Here is a 12,161-nt window from a genome sequence, read left to right as displayed (position 1 = left end):
TCACGACGGACGTTTTGAGTTTAATCCTTATGATTTGGGATGCCCCTTTCTCGTTGATCGTAGGTGTAATTGGGAAAACGACGTTAATTCAGAGTTAATCATTTTTTTTGGTCCTTAGCGTGCCTTTCCAAAAGTAGAAATAAGTCGGCTATTTCTCTTGAAATGATAGATCTTAATACGCCATGCAGCCTAATAGTCTCTTTAACATCTTCCTTGCACATCACCTAGTGAGTTAACGGTTTCTTACTGCCGTAAAATACGTTTTGTAAGTCGATCGATCTACGACTTTTTCCAATTTTGTTATGCTCATTTATGATCCTAGGCAACTTTCTGTAGGATCCATGAAGGTTCAGTCTCCTTTCAAATTGAAACCTCTAGGACGTTTAGTTCATAGATTTAGAATCATGATTCAGAACTATTCTCGCTTTACGTGTATTTTTTATGAGAGAAAATACTGTAGCGAGCAACGAACCATGATTCAAACCATAGCACGAATCCCCCTTCCAAACGCACGCTTAGAGTGTGTTCATTTGCGCAATTCAAGTCATGATTCAAGTCATATTGCTACAGTACTTTCTCTCACATAAATTTAAATTCAATTTTTTTGCTATAGTTGTGGTGTCAATCGCAAGTGCATGATAGTTCCCACGAGAATAATATATTCATTAAGTATTAAAATTGGATAATTTTAATTTTATTTAAGTAATTGAAAAGATGAATTTTGATTAATTTTACATAATTAAAATTTAAAAAAAAACAACAAAATTTAAAAATAATAAAGTAAAAAGAAAATTATTTTCTAAAATAACCAGACAAGGACGAAACAATGATTATGAAAATGTTAGGAATCACGATTTCATCAATATTAATCGAATTTAATTTATTTAAACATTACTGTGATTTTGAGATCATGCTATGTTGATGGTCGAATCCTCTTATGTTTTACGTACTCTTTCTCAAGTTATACATAAAATATACATTTTCATAAAACTTCACTATATCTCTATGTGAATTAAATTACAAAAATGTTCATTAAGATTAAAAGATTCAAAAATGACCACATAAAAATAGATAGATATATCTCTATACTATCATATAATTTACGGCATTTTTTTCAAAGTTATGTCACCAAAATCTCCTATCGATTTCATTTTGATCCTCAGTTTATTCAAAAAGTTGATTAGAAATTTTGAAAGCAATATGTCTAGAAAAAAATATGTCAACACAAGTATGATAATCACAATAACATTTACACAAATTAAATCCTCATAATATGATTACGTCATTATCCTAGCAAAAATTGAATTTAAAACATAATTATAATTAAACTAACATAGTACAAAAAAAATCAAATAACATTGTCGAAATAATAAAAGTAGAGTTTTAGTACAAACACTAGTGGCATATACAATTTCTGAATTGCTTCGGATATGTCCTAACAGGCCTCGGAACTTCTCCTCCAAATTCAAACTTAAAAACTAAAAATTACAAACTTTGTAATTTAAACTAAGAATTACTAAAACAAAGATTTTTCTTTTATTTTTATTTTTAAAGTGCTCTAAGGCTCAGGGGGTGATTTGAAGAGATTGGGAAGCAGCCTATTTATAGGCCTTGGAATGCAGATGAATGCATGGATGTTGTAGACTCTCGGAGTTTTGTAAGTTGCCTTCTTCATAATTTTTTTATTTTTTCTTCCTCCGAAATCACCCTGAGAATCTAATATTTTAGACTTAATCCAGTGCGGTAAGGACTACATGAAATCATATTTTTAGTGGCCATCAGAAATCAATAAACATTTCAAATTGATTCGGAACATTGATCTAATAAGCATGACACGTGGTGCAACTAGATTAGTAGGAGAAAGCAAGTTCACATAGATTCACTCACATAAGAACAAACACAAGAAAGATGTTTTCCAACATGTCCAATCCTAACCATCCAAGTGCTTCGTTCCAACAGATGTGATTCAAGCTGAAAATAAAATAAAAATTAAATAGAATTATTATATTTATATTATATAAAAACCTAATATAATATAATATGTATTATTTATTTATAATAATATTATATTGTTATATATATACACGCACACAAAAACACACACATATATATATATATATATATTATTATATAAATATTTATTTATCCAAATTAAAATAAAATAAAAATACATAAAAAATAAAATAAAATCACACAAAAATAAATAAAAATCTAATAAAACTAAAATAAAACAAAATACATTAAAACAAATCAAAATAAATTAAAATCTCAAGAATTAAGCCGGTTTTTACACAAAATTAGAAGTAAAATAACTCTATTTTGTAGAGTTATCAACTACAGTGTTTTTCTCTTAATCACGACTTGAATTGTGTAAATGAACACGTCCTTAGTATTCGTCGGCCAGAAATCCAGGTTCCCCCTTAATTCTTCTCGGGTGGAGTACTTGCTGACAGAGTTTGTCACTCCATTTCTTCCTTTGGTCAAACGAAAACGTTTCTTAAGTTTCTATTCATCTTGGTCGTTTCTGAATAGACTAGATGGGTCATGTCGTGAGTCTCCGAAGGGTTCCGTTTTTCGTCTATTTTAGTCTCTTGATCAGACACAGATTCTTTCGTCCGAACAAGGATTCTGTCATAAGATAGACCAATTTCCGTTCATTCTCCTTTATCAAAGAGCGAATCGTGCTTCTAAGCTTTCTTGGTATCTCCCAACTGGTGCCATTCTAGAGTCAAGAGGCAAATAATTGCGTCACCATTAGCTCTTGGTTAAGACTTTTGACCTTGTCTCGTAGAGGTTGGAAACTGACTGAATCGACATTGGGTGACAGCCGATTATATTGAAGCGCGTCGGCGATTCGGTTGGTTTTTACTGGGCATTGAAGGACCTCTTAACTGCAGTTCCTAACCCATTTCGACCATCGTCCTTGGCGCTTGTCATGTTTCTTCTGCGTGGGGGTGTACTTCCAATTTCCTTGAAATCTGTGTAATTCAAGCCTCGGCTTCGTGCCAGTGACGTCGCTACGTAGCATGTTGAGTGCTTCCTCATAATTTCCTGAATTTATGAACATTGATGCACCACTGTGCTTCCTCTTTTAGTTCCTGGGAGTTCTTCTTCTTGTCCTTGGCAATTCTTTCCCATTCCTTATGTTTTAAAGTCGATGCAGTCAACGCAAGGGTGAGTCTTACATTTTTCCCACTCGAACCGTTGATGGTAACCAGCTAGTATGAATTATACGTTCTAGCTGTGTCCTATGGTACTCATCACTTAGCCACTGCTCCTATTTGGAGGAGATCTATTGATATTCCATACTTAAGTCCACATGTCCAAAAAGTGAACCTGCCATCCTCATACTTTGAGTGCTTGACTCACCAATGTCCCTCCTTTTGAGTCGGTGAACCATCCGGAGATGCTCCCCATATTCCTTGTGAATCCTCTACTTGGTCCGAACATATCATCGGCAATGGTGAACTTGTCCAAATCCTCTTTAAATACCGTATTTCTCCGACCTTGATCATTATGAAAATGTTGGTTAAATCCAAATAGTGTCACTTTTAGCGTCCGTAGTAGAGATTCTGTTCGTTGTCTTGGGCGCGCGGAACTTTGTTATCTCAATTGATTGCTCGTAGGTCGGTCTAACAAAAGATTGCGCCTTCATGTCGTAAGCCAAACAAATTGCCGATCCTAGACCGTAGACACTTTTCCTTGACGATGATCTTGTTGTGTCTTCGCCATTCGATGCGGTCCCCAATGTGCCATTCTTCCTTGTCATGATTAGGGCGGGTGCCTTCTATGTAAAATAGCTTAGTCGGATGTGACATTTGCCCATCAGCACTTGAAATTTGTCTACGTCGGTAATATCTTGTTTTCCTTTCCTCAACATGTTCGTAGTGTTTATTGAAAACCTGGACGTCTTCCTCTAGTAGCACTTCTCTACTCCTGTTGTAATCCTTTGCCTTCGGTAATCCACAGTAGGTTATTGGGTTCCAAACCTAATTTAACCATGGTTCTTGATGTTCGACAGTTTCTTTTTACTTTCTCGAGAGTTTCATTCTCAAGGTGACACCTATCGTTACTTATCTAGGCTATAATTTCCTATTATATATACGGTAACGTCGTAGTATGGTTTATAAAATCCTAGCAAATTGAAGACATCATGATTGACGGTCTAGAACTTTCCTACCGCCACACCAAAAAATCCATTTCGGTGTCGTCCTAGGTAAATGCCAAAAGCACTTGCTCATAGCATTTGACAATTCATATGTATTTTCATGCTCGAATTCCTTTTCAATTCGAGACTATATACTTTTCACAACTCTCTCCTTAAAAGACATGGCATTATGATCCACACTTCAAGGTGACTTTTCACATATATTCGCACGCATTTCCAAAAGAAAAATTCTTTTTGACTTTTCTGTGTTGGTGAAAAATTAGGGGTCCGTTTAGTTCGCTGATTCGAGTTTTTAATTCGAGTTGAGATGTGACTTTATGTGAGAGCTTTTTACTGTAGCAAAAAAGTTAGATGTGATTGTTTCTGAGAGTTTTTTACTGTAATAAAACTCGAATTCTAAACTCAAATCGGTGAAATGAACGGGACCTAAGTTTCAACTGATGAGTAAACATTTGAAAAATTATGCACGGGGAAAGAAGACGAATTTTTGTGCTTTTAACACAATCAACATTTCGGATCTAGTGCACATGGTTCACTAACCCGCGTGGTATCTTTAAATGCATCAATAAGGTTGTAATATGTCACCTTACCAAGAATTTGCTAAGTCTTTGTGAGGGTAACTTGTACGATAACTACCAATACCATTTCCTTATATCCCATTCTTATGGGTCTAAACCATCAATCTTCAACCACATGACAATCTTTACTTTGGGACTGCACTCTTTGAGAAAACAGTTAATTGGACTGATTCGTCGACCTCGACGGAAAAATTCATAAGATATTCCCAAGGACTCCAAAAATTATAGATTTAGCTTTACTTAAAACTAGGCTCATAGATCTTTCCAATGAGCTATTATATGCTTTAATGTGAGCTTTCTAAGTACCTCAAAATAGTTCTTAAAGGAATAAAAATTTTGGTTCCTCTAAATTTGACAGTTTTTAAGAATTTCTATGTGAAAATTCAAACGCGCACAACTCAGGATACAAAATTCCAAATAATATGAGTCTAATTGTCACGCGTCACTAATAACATACTCTAATAGATAGTAACAATAGTTTAGGTGCAGAAATCAGATATCTAAATTGGGGGTCTCAATTCTTGATGCGTTAATTCTTAGAAAAACACAGTTTTGATGACTCTCACGGAAATAATCATAAAATATTCTTCATAGCCTCAAAAATTACAAAATTAGTGGATAATCAAAGTAGACATCTAGAGCTTTCCAAAGAAGTATTTATAATCTTGTTTTCAAGTCCGTTAAGGATTCCAAAAAAACATTAAACCAGATCAAAACGTGGCTGATTTTCTGCAGAATTTCTTAGTGATTTGTCTAACTTAAAAAATGCAAAACTTGGACTACATTTATCCGTTTAAGGCAATTCTTGTCTCTAATTGAAGTTTATAACGTCTATTTTATGACTCTATGATCATCAAGATCAGAATTTACGTGACAGCCACTTATGTGACCATCTAATTTATGCACCTAATTCAACATATAAATTTCCTCAGTTTTATCCAGCCCAAATCTTATCTTTGGACGTCAATATTGTGATGATTTCAGACCTAACACCATATCTCGACCACCGAGATTCATCCTTACGCATTAAACTTAGAAAACGCTAGGAACATAACCCAGAAACAATTATCAATCTTGTTATGAATTTAACACCTAATATCAACAGATTTCACAAGAACAAGAATAGTACAACACAAAACAACACAACCGGAATTGATCTCGGAGTTCGGCACAATTGTTGCCTATGTCTCCGCGAACTCCCCAGAGGAATTCGACTTGCATTCAACAATGATACTTCAAGTCAAATTACAGAGAGATGATGGACCAGAAATTAATCACCACAGAACCTCACTTTCCTGAGAAAAACCAGCAAGAAACACCCTGAGAAAATCAAAGCCTTTTCTCTCTTCCCTTTCTCACTCTAGAATTCCTTTTCTCTCACTAAGGCTCTTTCGTTTACAAGATTATCTCTCTCTCTCTCTAGTTTTGTCGCTACTCACTTTAACCTCAGAAAAATACAATATATACAACTGTACAACTTGTAAAGAAGTCGTTTGGGATTAGCCAATCAGAAATTGTTTCTTCTACAACTTTCTGATGTAGTGCTTTATTAAAAACGCTACCGTTTTGCTTCATTCCAAACTCACTGTCGTTTTTCCTCCGGCTGCCTTCCAGAGTAAAAGAACTCAGGCCCCGTTCATTTCGCTGATTCGAGTTTAGAATTCGAGTTTTGCTACAGTAAATAGCTCCCAGAAACAATCACATCTAACTTTTTTACTACAGTAAAAAGCACTCACATAAAATCACATCTCAACTCGAATCAGTGAACTAAACGGGGCCTCAATATCTTGACTTGAAGAATCGTAGAAAAAAACAGTAGAGATAAGGTTTGACTCAACAAATCTCATACATTACAACCTCACATCTCATGGCCATCAACTCCATTAATACCAAATTGGTAACCTTGGGTTGCCATTGACTACCTTTATACACATTTAATCATACATCATTATAGTACCATTTATATATAAGTACTATAAACACTTTTGTTATCCAAACCTTAAATAGATTAGGATATAAGAACTCATATCAATTGGTCTCCTAACTACGAATTTCTCTAAACGTTGTTTTTCTTGTTACTAACGACCTCAGGAGGCGCTAGATTCAGGCGAATTGGTCACGTTCCGACTGCTCTAGATTGAAAGACTCCATCACATACATATAAATTAAATATCACATATTTAATATAATTTCGATTATCACATCATCGGAGCATAAATTAATATAGTATATGGACCATTCTGATACCAATTGTTAGTTTTTAAAACGATCTTCAATGTGGAAGCGTGTATCTAGCGAATCGTGCATAATAAAAAATTTTACAAAACTTTGAGATACTCTATAGATTACATTAATTTATCCACGAATAAATTAATAAAATTAATTTATTTACCTAGCAAACAATTAAGTCGATAACTTGAGTTCTTTGACCACGAACGTTCCTCACTCTAAGCTTGTTTAAAATACCTTAATCTTTTTTTTTATCAATTCCTTGAATTTATGAATATGTGTGTGTGGACACACCTAAAACAAAACAGGATTAGCAAATAAACACTCAAGTTTTCCACGAACATCAACACGTGCACGACGTGAAATTTTGGAGAAAATTTTTTTCCTTTACTCACTCTATAAAATTCGGCCACGTGTGCTAGGGAGAGCAAAAATTGTGTTCTCCAATTTTCTACAATCTCCTATTTATAGAGTAGTAGTCAGACTCTCAGAAGAAGTCTAAACTTTATCTCCAAGATTAAGCTTGATAATTATCTCCCACTTTTTAATTGATTTTGAAACAAAATCCACTCTCTTCCTTATCCCATATGGCCGGCTACTACATGGAGGCCTGTGGTAGGCGGAAATAGTAGGTAGGGAAGAAGGCAAAATTCTGTTTTTATCCTGCAGTCAAATTTTGACTCAAATTCAAATTTCAATTTCAGTCAAACTCAATTTAATTTGAATTTCAATTGGACAACTTATTAAATAAGTCAATTGGATAATTTAGAGAGCAAACAACTGAATCTCAGAGGGATTCACACTGCATAGGGCGTGTACACCATGTGGACACCTCCACATGTGTGTTTCAAAATTCAATATCCCTTATCCAATTTTGTGGATAAAGACTAGGGAAAGATTTTATCATGCAGTCTAATTTTTAACTTAAATTTAAATTTTGAATTTAAGTCAAACTTAAATCGATTTGAATTTTAAATTGAACAACTTATCAAATAAGTTTATTAGATAACTATGGGGAGCAAGCAATTTGAATCCCAAAGGGATTCACACTATGCTGTGCGTTCACACTATGTGAACACCTTCACATGTGTGTTTCAAAATTCAAAATTAAAATTAAACTTAAATAATCACATTATTTAAATAATAATTAATTCTCAATTAAATTCACATTTTATTTTAGAATTCAATAATTCTAAAATTCACATTTTGCCCTTAGTGCCTTGTAGAATTACAAGGACGACGCGGGGACTCATGGACCTATAATTTCAAGCTCAAATGAAATTAATTCCAATAGGTACTCCACTATAAACTTGGAATTGCACTCTCGTAATTATAGACATAAATTACTTCTATACCGTGAAGTGTCCATTTTATATAGTCACTACATATAGATCAATCATCCATAAATAATTCATAATTAGAGCTAGGTAAATCCGTTAACCTCTCTAATTACATCTTTATCCTTGAGTACCATTGATTCTCTAATGGATAGTGATTCATAAAATAAATTCATGAATCGGAGCTCCCACTAGTCCAAGTACCGAATCAACCCTCAAGAGAATTATTTATCTACTTTTTTCTCATAAAGGAATGGATTACATTTAGTATAATAACATTCTCGGCTACTCACTTCATCATGTCTCCAAAATAGAAGGGATAGGACTCAGGATCTCAGAATCCGTACCGAGTAAATCAAAAGACACAAATCCATAAATAGGAGTATGCTAAGAACTCATGATTAAGATCATTCTATATATGACCATCGGTAGACTTAATTAAAATGTCTATACTTAACAAAAATTCATATTTGTGTCTGTGTCTCTGTTCCACATAATCTCATTATGCGTAATACACACGTTCAATATCTTGCCATATTAATAGTGCGGATAACACCGTTCCATTCTAAATGAGAATGACATGTATTAGTAATGTTTTAATTAAAGATTCTGAACTTTAATTAAGTTCATTATGAACGTCGTTTTGATTATTATCTTTAAATATTATCCTCTTGCATATAACACTTATATACAATATTTAATGTCACATAAATAATCATGGAATTTTCACTGATATTCATAAAATATTCATTAATACATGTACAAAAAATAATGAATAAATTATTTTATTAAATAAATAATAAATATCATATTACCTCTCATGCTTCTAGGACACCATTCTCAACAATAACCTCGAGTTTCCTGTTGATTTGGTATTCCCTACAAGTGAATCTTTGAAGCTAGCCATCAAGGAGTATGCAGTTAAAGATCATAAGGCTATGAAAGTGGTCAAGAATGAAAAGAAGAGGATCCGGGCAAAGTGTAAGGATGGTTGCCCTTGGACTTTGTATGCTGCCGCTACTGTTGATGGTTTTTCATACAAGGTTAGGACTTATGATGACTCGTACACTTGTCGTTTAAGTTACACAACTCAACATCTCACTGCGAAATGGCTTGGTAAACAAATTTTGAACCAATTTAGAGCAAATCCTAAATGGAATGTAGCGAGGTTTAAACAATGCTATAGTGGATGTTGTACATGTGGATGTCACAAAATGGCAATTCTACAGAGCTAGAGAGGTTTCTAGGAATATTATTGAAGGGTCAGTTAGAGAGCAATACTACATGCTCCGTGACTATTGTGAGGAGATTAGGGCTAAAAATCCTAGATCAAGTGTGATATTGAAGTGTAACTCAGAGATTGAAGGGTACAACAAGTTACAAAGAATTTACATTTTCTTGGATGCTTGCAAGAAAGGCTTCATGTCCGGTTGTAAGCCAATTATTGGGCTTGATGCTTGTTTTGTCAAGGGTTACCATAAAGGGCAGCTTTTAGTAGCTATGGGAACGGATGCTGATAATGCTATATATCTTATAACTTTTGTTGTTTTGGAGTCAGAGTGTTATGACTCATGGTATTGGTTTCTAGACCTCTTACGGCAAGACATTAATGTCACAAACGTCACATAGATATCAGACCGCCAGAAAGGTTTAGTTCCAGCTTTGCATATGCTTTTTGGTGATTCACCACACAAGTTCTATGTGCGACATCTCTACAACAACTTCAAGGCTGAATAAGGGTCTACTATTGAAGCAAATTTTTTAGGGTGCTACTCGTGCCACAACAGTTTAGTTCATGCCTTAGTATTTTTGAAGAACCGATTTTTCACATATTTGAGCAGCAATTGAATAAGATGAAAGCTCATAACAATGAGGCGTGGACTTAGGTATCAAAACTCATTCCCAAAACTTGGACCCGTGCCTGCTTTACAGAAGAGACCAGCTATGATATCTTGTTGAATAATTGGTGTGAGTCTTTCAACTTGGCCATTTTAGAAGCATGTGACAAGCCTATATTATCACACTCCTTGAAACTGTTAGGAGGTATATCATGAAGCGCATCGAGGCTAAGAGTTCAAGCATACTTAGTTGGAAGAACCCTGTTGGCAAGAGCGTTTGGAAGATTATCGAGGAAAACAAGAAACAATCTATCAACTGTCGACTGATCGACTATGCTGGAGATCTTGCTTTTGGGGTGCAACATTAATCCTTCGTTAGTTACTGTTGCACAGACATTTTCAATTTGTTATGACCAATTATTGGCATGGTATATTGCAGGTTAGGTGTCCGGATGACTCCCACTTTGTTGTTGATTTACAAAAAAAAAAAAAAACTTATGCATGTAGACAATGGTCATTAAGTGGGATTCCTTGCCCTCATGCAATGCACAACATTTATGACTATGTCCATGCGAGCCTATCTAAATCTTGTTATTTGCAGATCTATGCACACCATGTGGGGCCTATTAATAGACCTAATTTTTGGAAAAAAAAAAAGGAAGACGAACTAATCCATGCACCAAAGTTCAAGAAACAACATGGTAGGCCCATGAGGAATCATCAAAAGTGCCAAAAGGATACCAAGTCCCTAGTACTAACACTAAGGCTCCGTTCTTTTCGCTGATTCGAATTTAGAATTCGAGTTTTGCTACAGTAAAAAGCTCTCAGAAACAGTCATATCTAATTTTTTTTTTTTTTGCCACAGTAAAAAGCTCTCACACAACATCACATCTCAACTCGAATTAAAAACTCGAATTAGCAAACCGAACAGGTCCTAAGAAACTGACTAGGACGGGAATGGTGATGACATAGATCATGTGGAGACCAAGGCCACAACAAAACCACTTGCCACATATATGTAAAGAATGGTGAAGGTTTAAGTGCAACACAAGGGACTGAAACTCGTCCACAACCTCGTCTCAAAGTTTGTGTTGCTAGGAGGGCAACAAATCAGCCGTGAATGATCTGTAATTAGGAACTTATCTATATATATGACTTTTACTTATAAGGATGTAATTATTGAGACTGCATTGGACAACTCTTTCTTATTTTAAGCATGTGTTGTCATCTTATTTTGATGATGTGCTGCATTATGAGTAGATGAGTGCACCTATAGAAGGCACATTTTTTTTCCTTTTATTTGCTACATAAACACATAGGTGCATAAGAAATAGCACAGTTGGAATGGAATGGTAAATGTATAAATGTTAGCAGCCATTTTCGATGTTACACAAGTGCATATTAATGATATCTACAACTTTTATTTCTTTCTGTTTTTTTTTTCCTTTGACGAAACATTTTTGCTGTTAAAAGGTTATATTTTTACGTTGATTTATACAGGTTAAAAAATTTGATGTCTTAAATCTACATTATAAATAAACATGCAACTTTACATTTGCAAACAGACAAAAAGATGTCAAATACAAAATAAAAAAATGTAAAATATTCAATGGCACAGCATTTAAATTCTTCAACACTAAACATGCTTCATGTTCATATATAGAGGGCCCAATATACCACAGAAGAGACCAGCCAACTTCAAAACAATTTTGACATTATATTCCTACTTTTTTTTTTAGAATTTCATCTTACAAACAAGAACCATCACTACAATAATGAAGAAATATTTCCATTTGCACATCCAACTCCCTCTAGGATTAAATGACTTTTGCATTGCCTTCAATTGATTCTCCAAAAATTTTCCTCTCTCATGGTGGGTATTCTCCATTTTCTCAAGTTAGCCTCCTAATCATTAACCATTCTTAACAACTCAGGAATGATCATCTTTGATTTTCTACACAAAGGTCGGTCTTTCCAGACAAAATAGTCACAAGAATGACATCCATCACAC

The 12,161-nt window shown here is 34.4% G+C and overlaps 1 protein-coding gene across 1 annotated transcript; it reads left to right on the top strand.

Moving 5' to 3' along the window:
* The first annotated feature begins 7,986 nt into the window (after positions 1-7,986).
* LOC112093826 lies at positions 7,987-10,518 on the top strand. Its single transcript, XM_024173102.1, has 4 exons — positions 7,987-8,031; positions 9,143-9,355; positions 9,477-9,886; positions 10,353-10,518. The coding sequence occupies exons 1-4, from the start codon at positions 7,987-7,989 to the stop codon at positions 10,516-10,518; spliced, it is 834 nt and encodes a 277-aa protein (XP_024028870.1).
* The last annotated feature ends 1,643 nt before the right edge of the window (positions 10,519-12,161 follow it).

This window comes from Morus notabilis, unplaced genomic scaffold (genome assembly GCF_000414095.1).
Source record: "Morus notabilis unplaced genomic scaffold, ASM41409v2 Scaffold783, whole genome shotgun sequence".
Taxonomy (NCBI): Eukaryota; Viridiplantae; Streptophyta; class Magnoliopsida; order Rosales; family Moraceae; genus Morus; species Morus notabilis.
This window is presented reverse-complemented; position numbering and strand designations above follow the sequence as displayed.

Bases quoted from the DNA above. Each gene is read 5' to 3' on its own strand.
- LOC112093826 (XM_024173102.1), top strand. From the start codon at position 7,987: ATGGGGAGCAAGCAATTTGAATCCCAAAGGGATTCACACTATGCT. The intron at 8,032-9,142 runs GTGCGTTCACAC...TCATGCTTCTAG, and splicing joins AAAGGGATTCACACTATGCT to GACACCATTCTCAACAATAA. The intron at 9,356-9,476 runs GTTAGGACTTAT...AATGGAATGTAG, and splicing joins TTGATGGTTTTTCATACAAG to CGAGGTTTAAACAATGCTAT.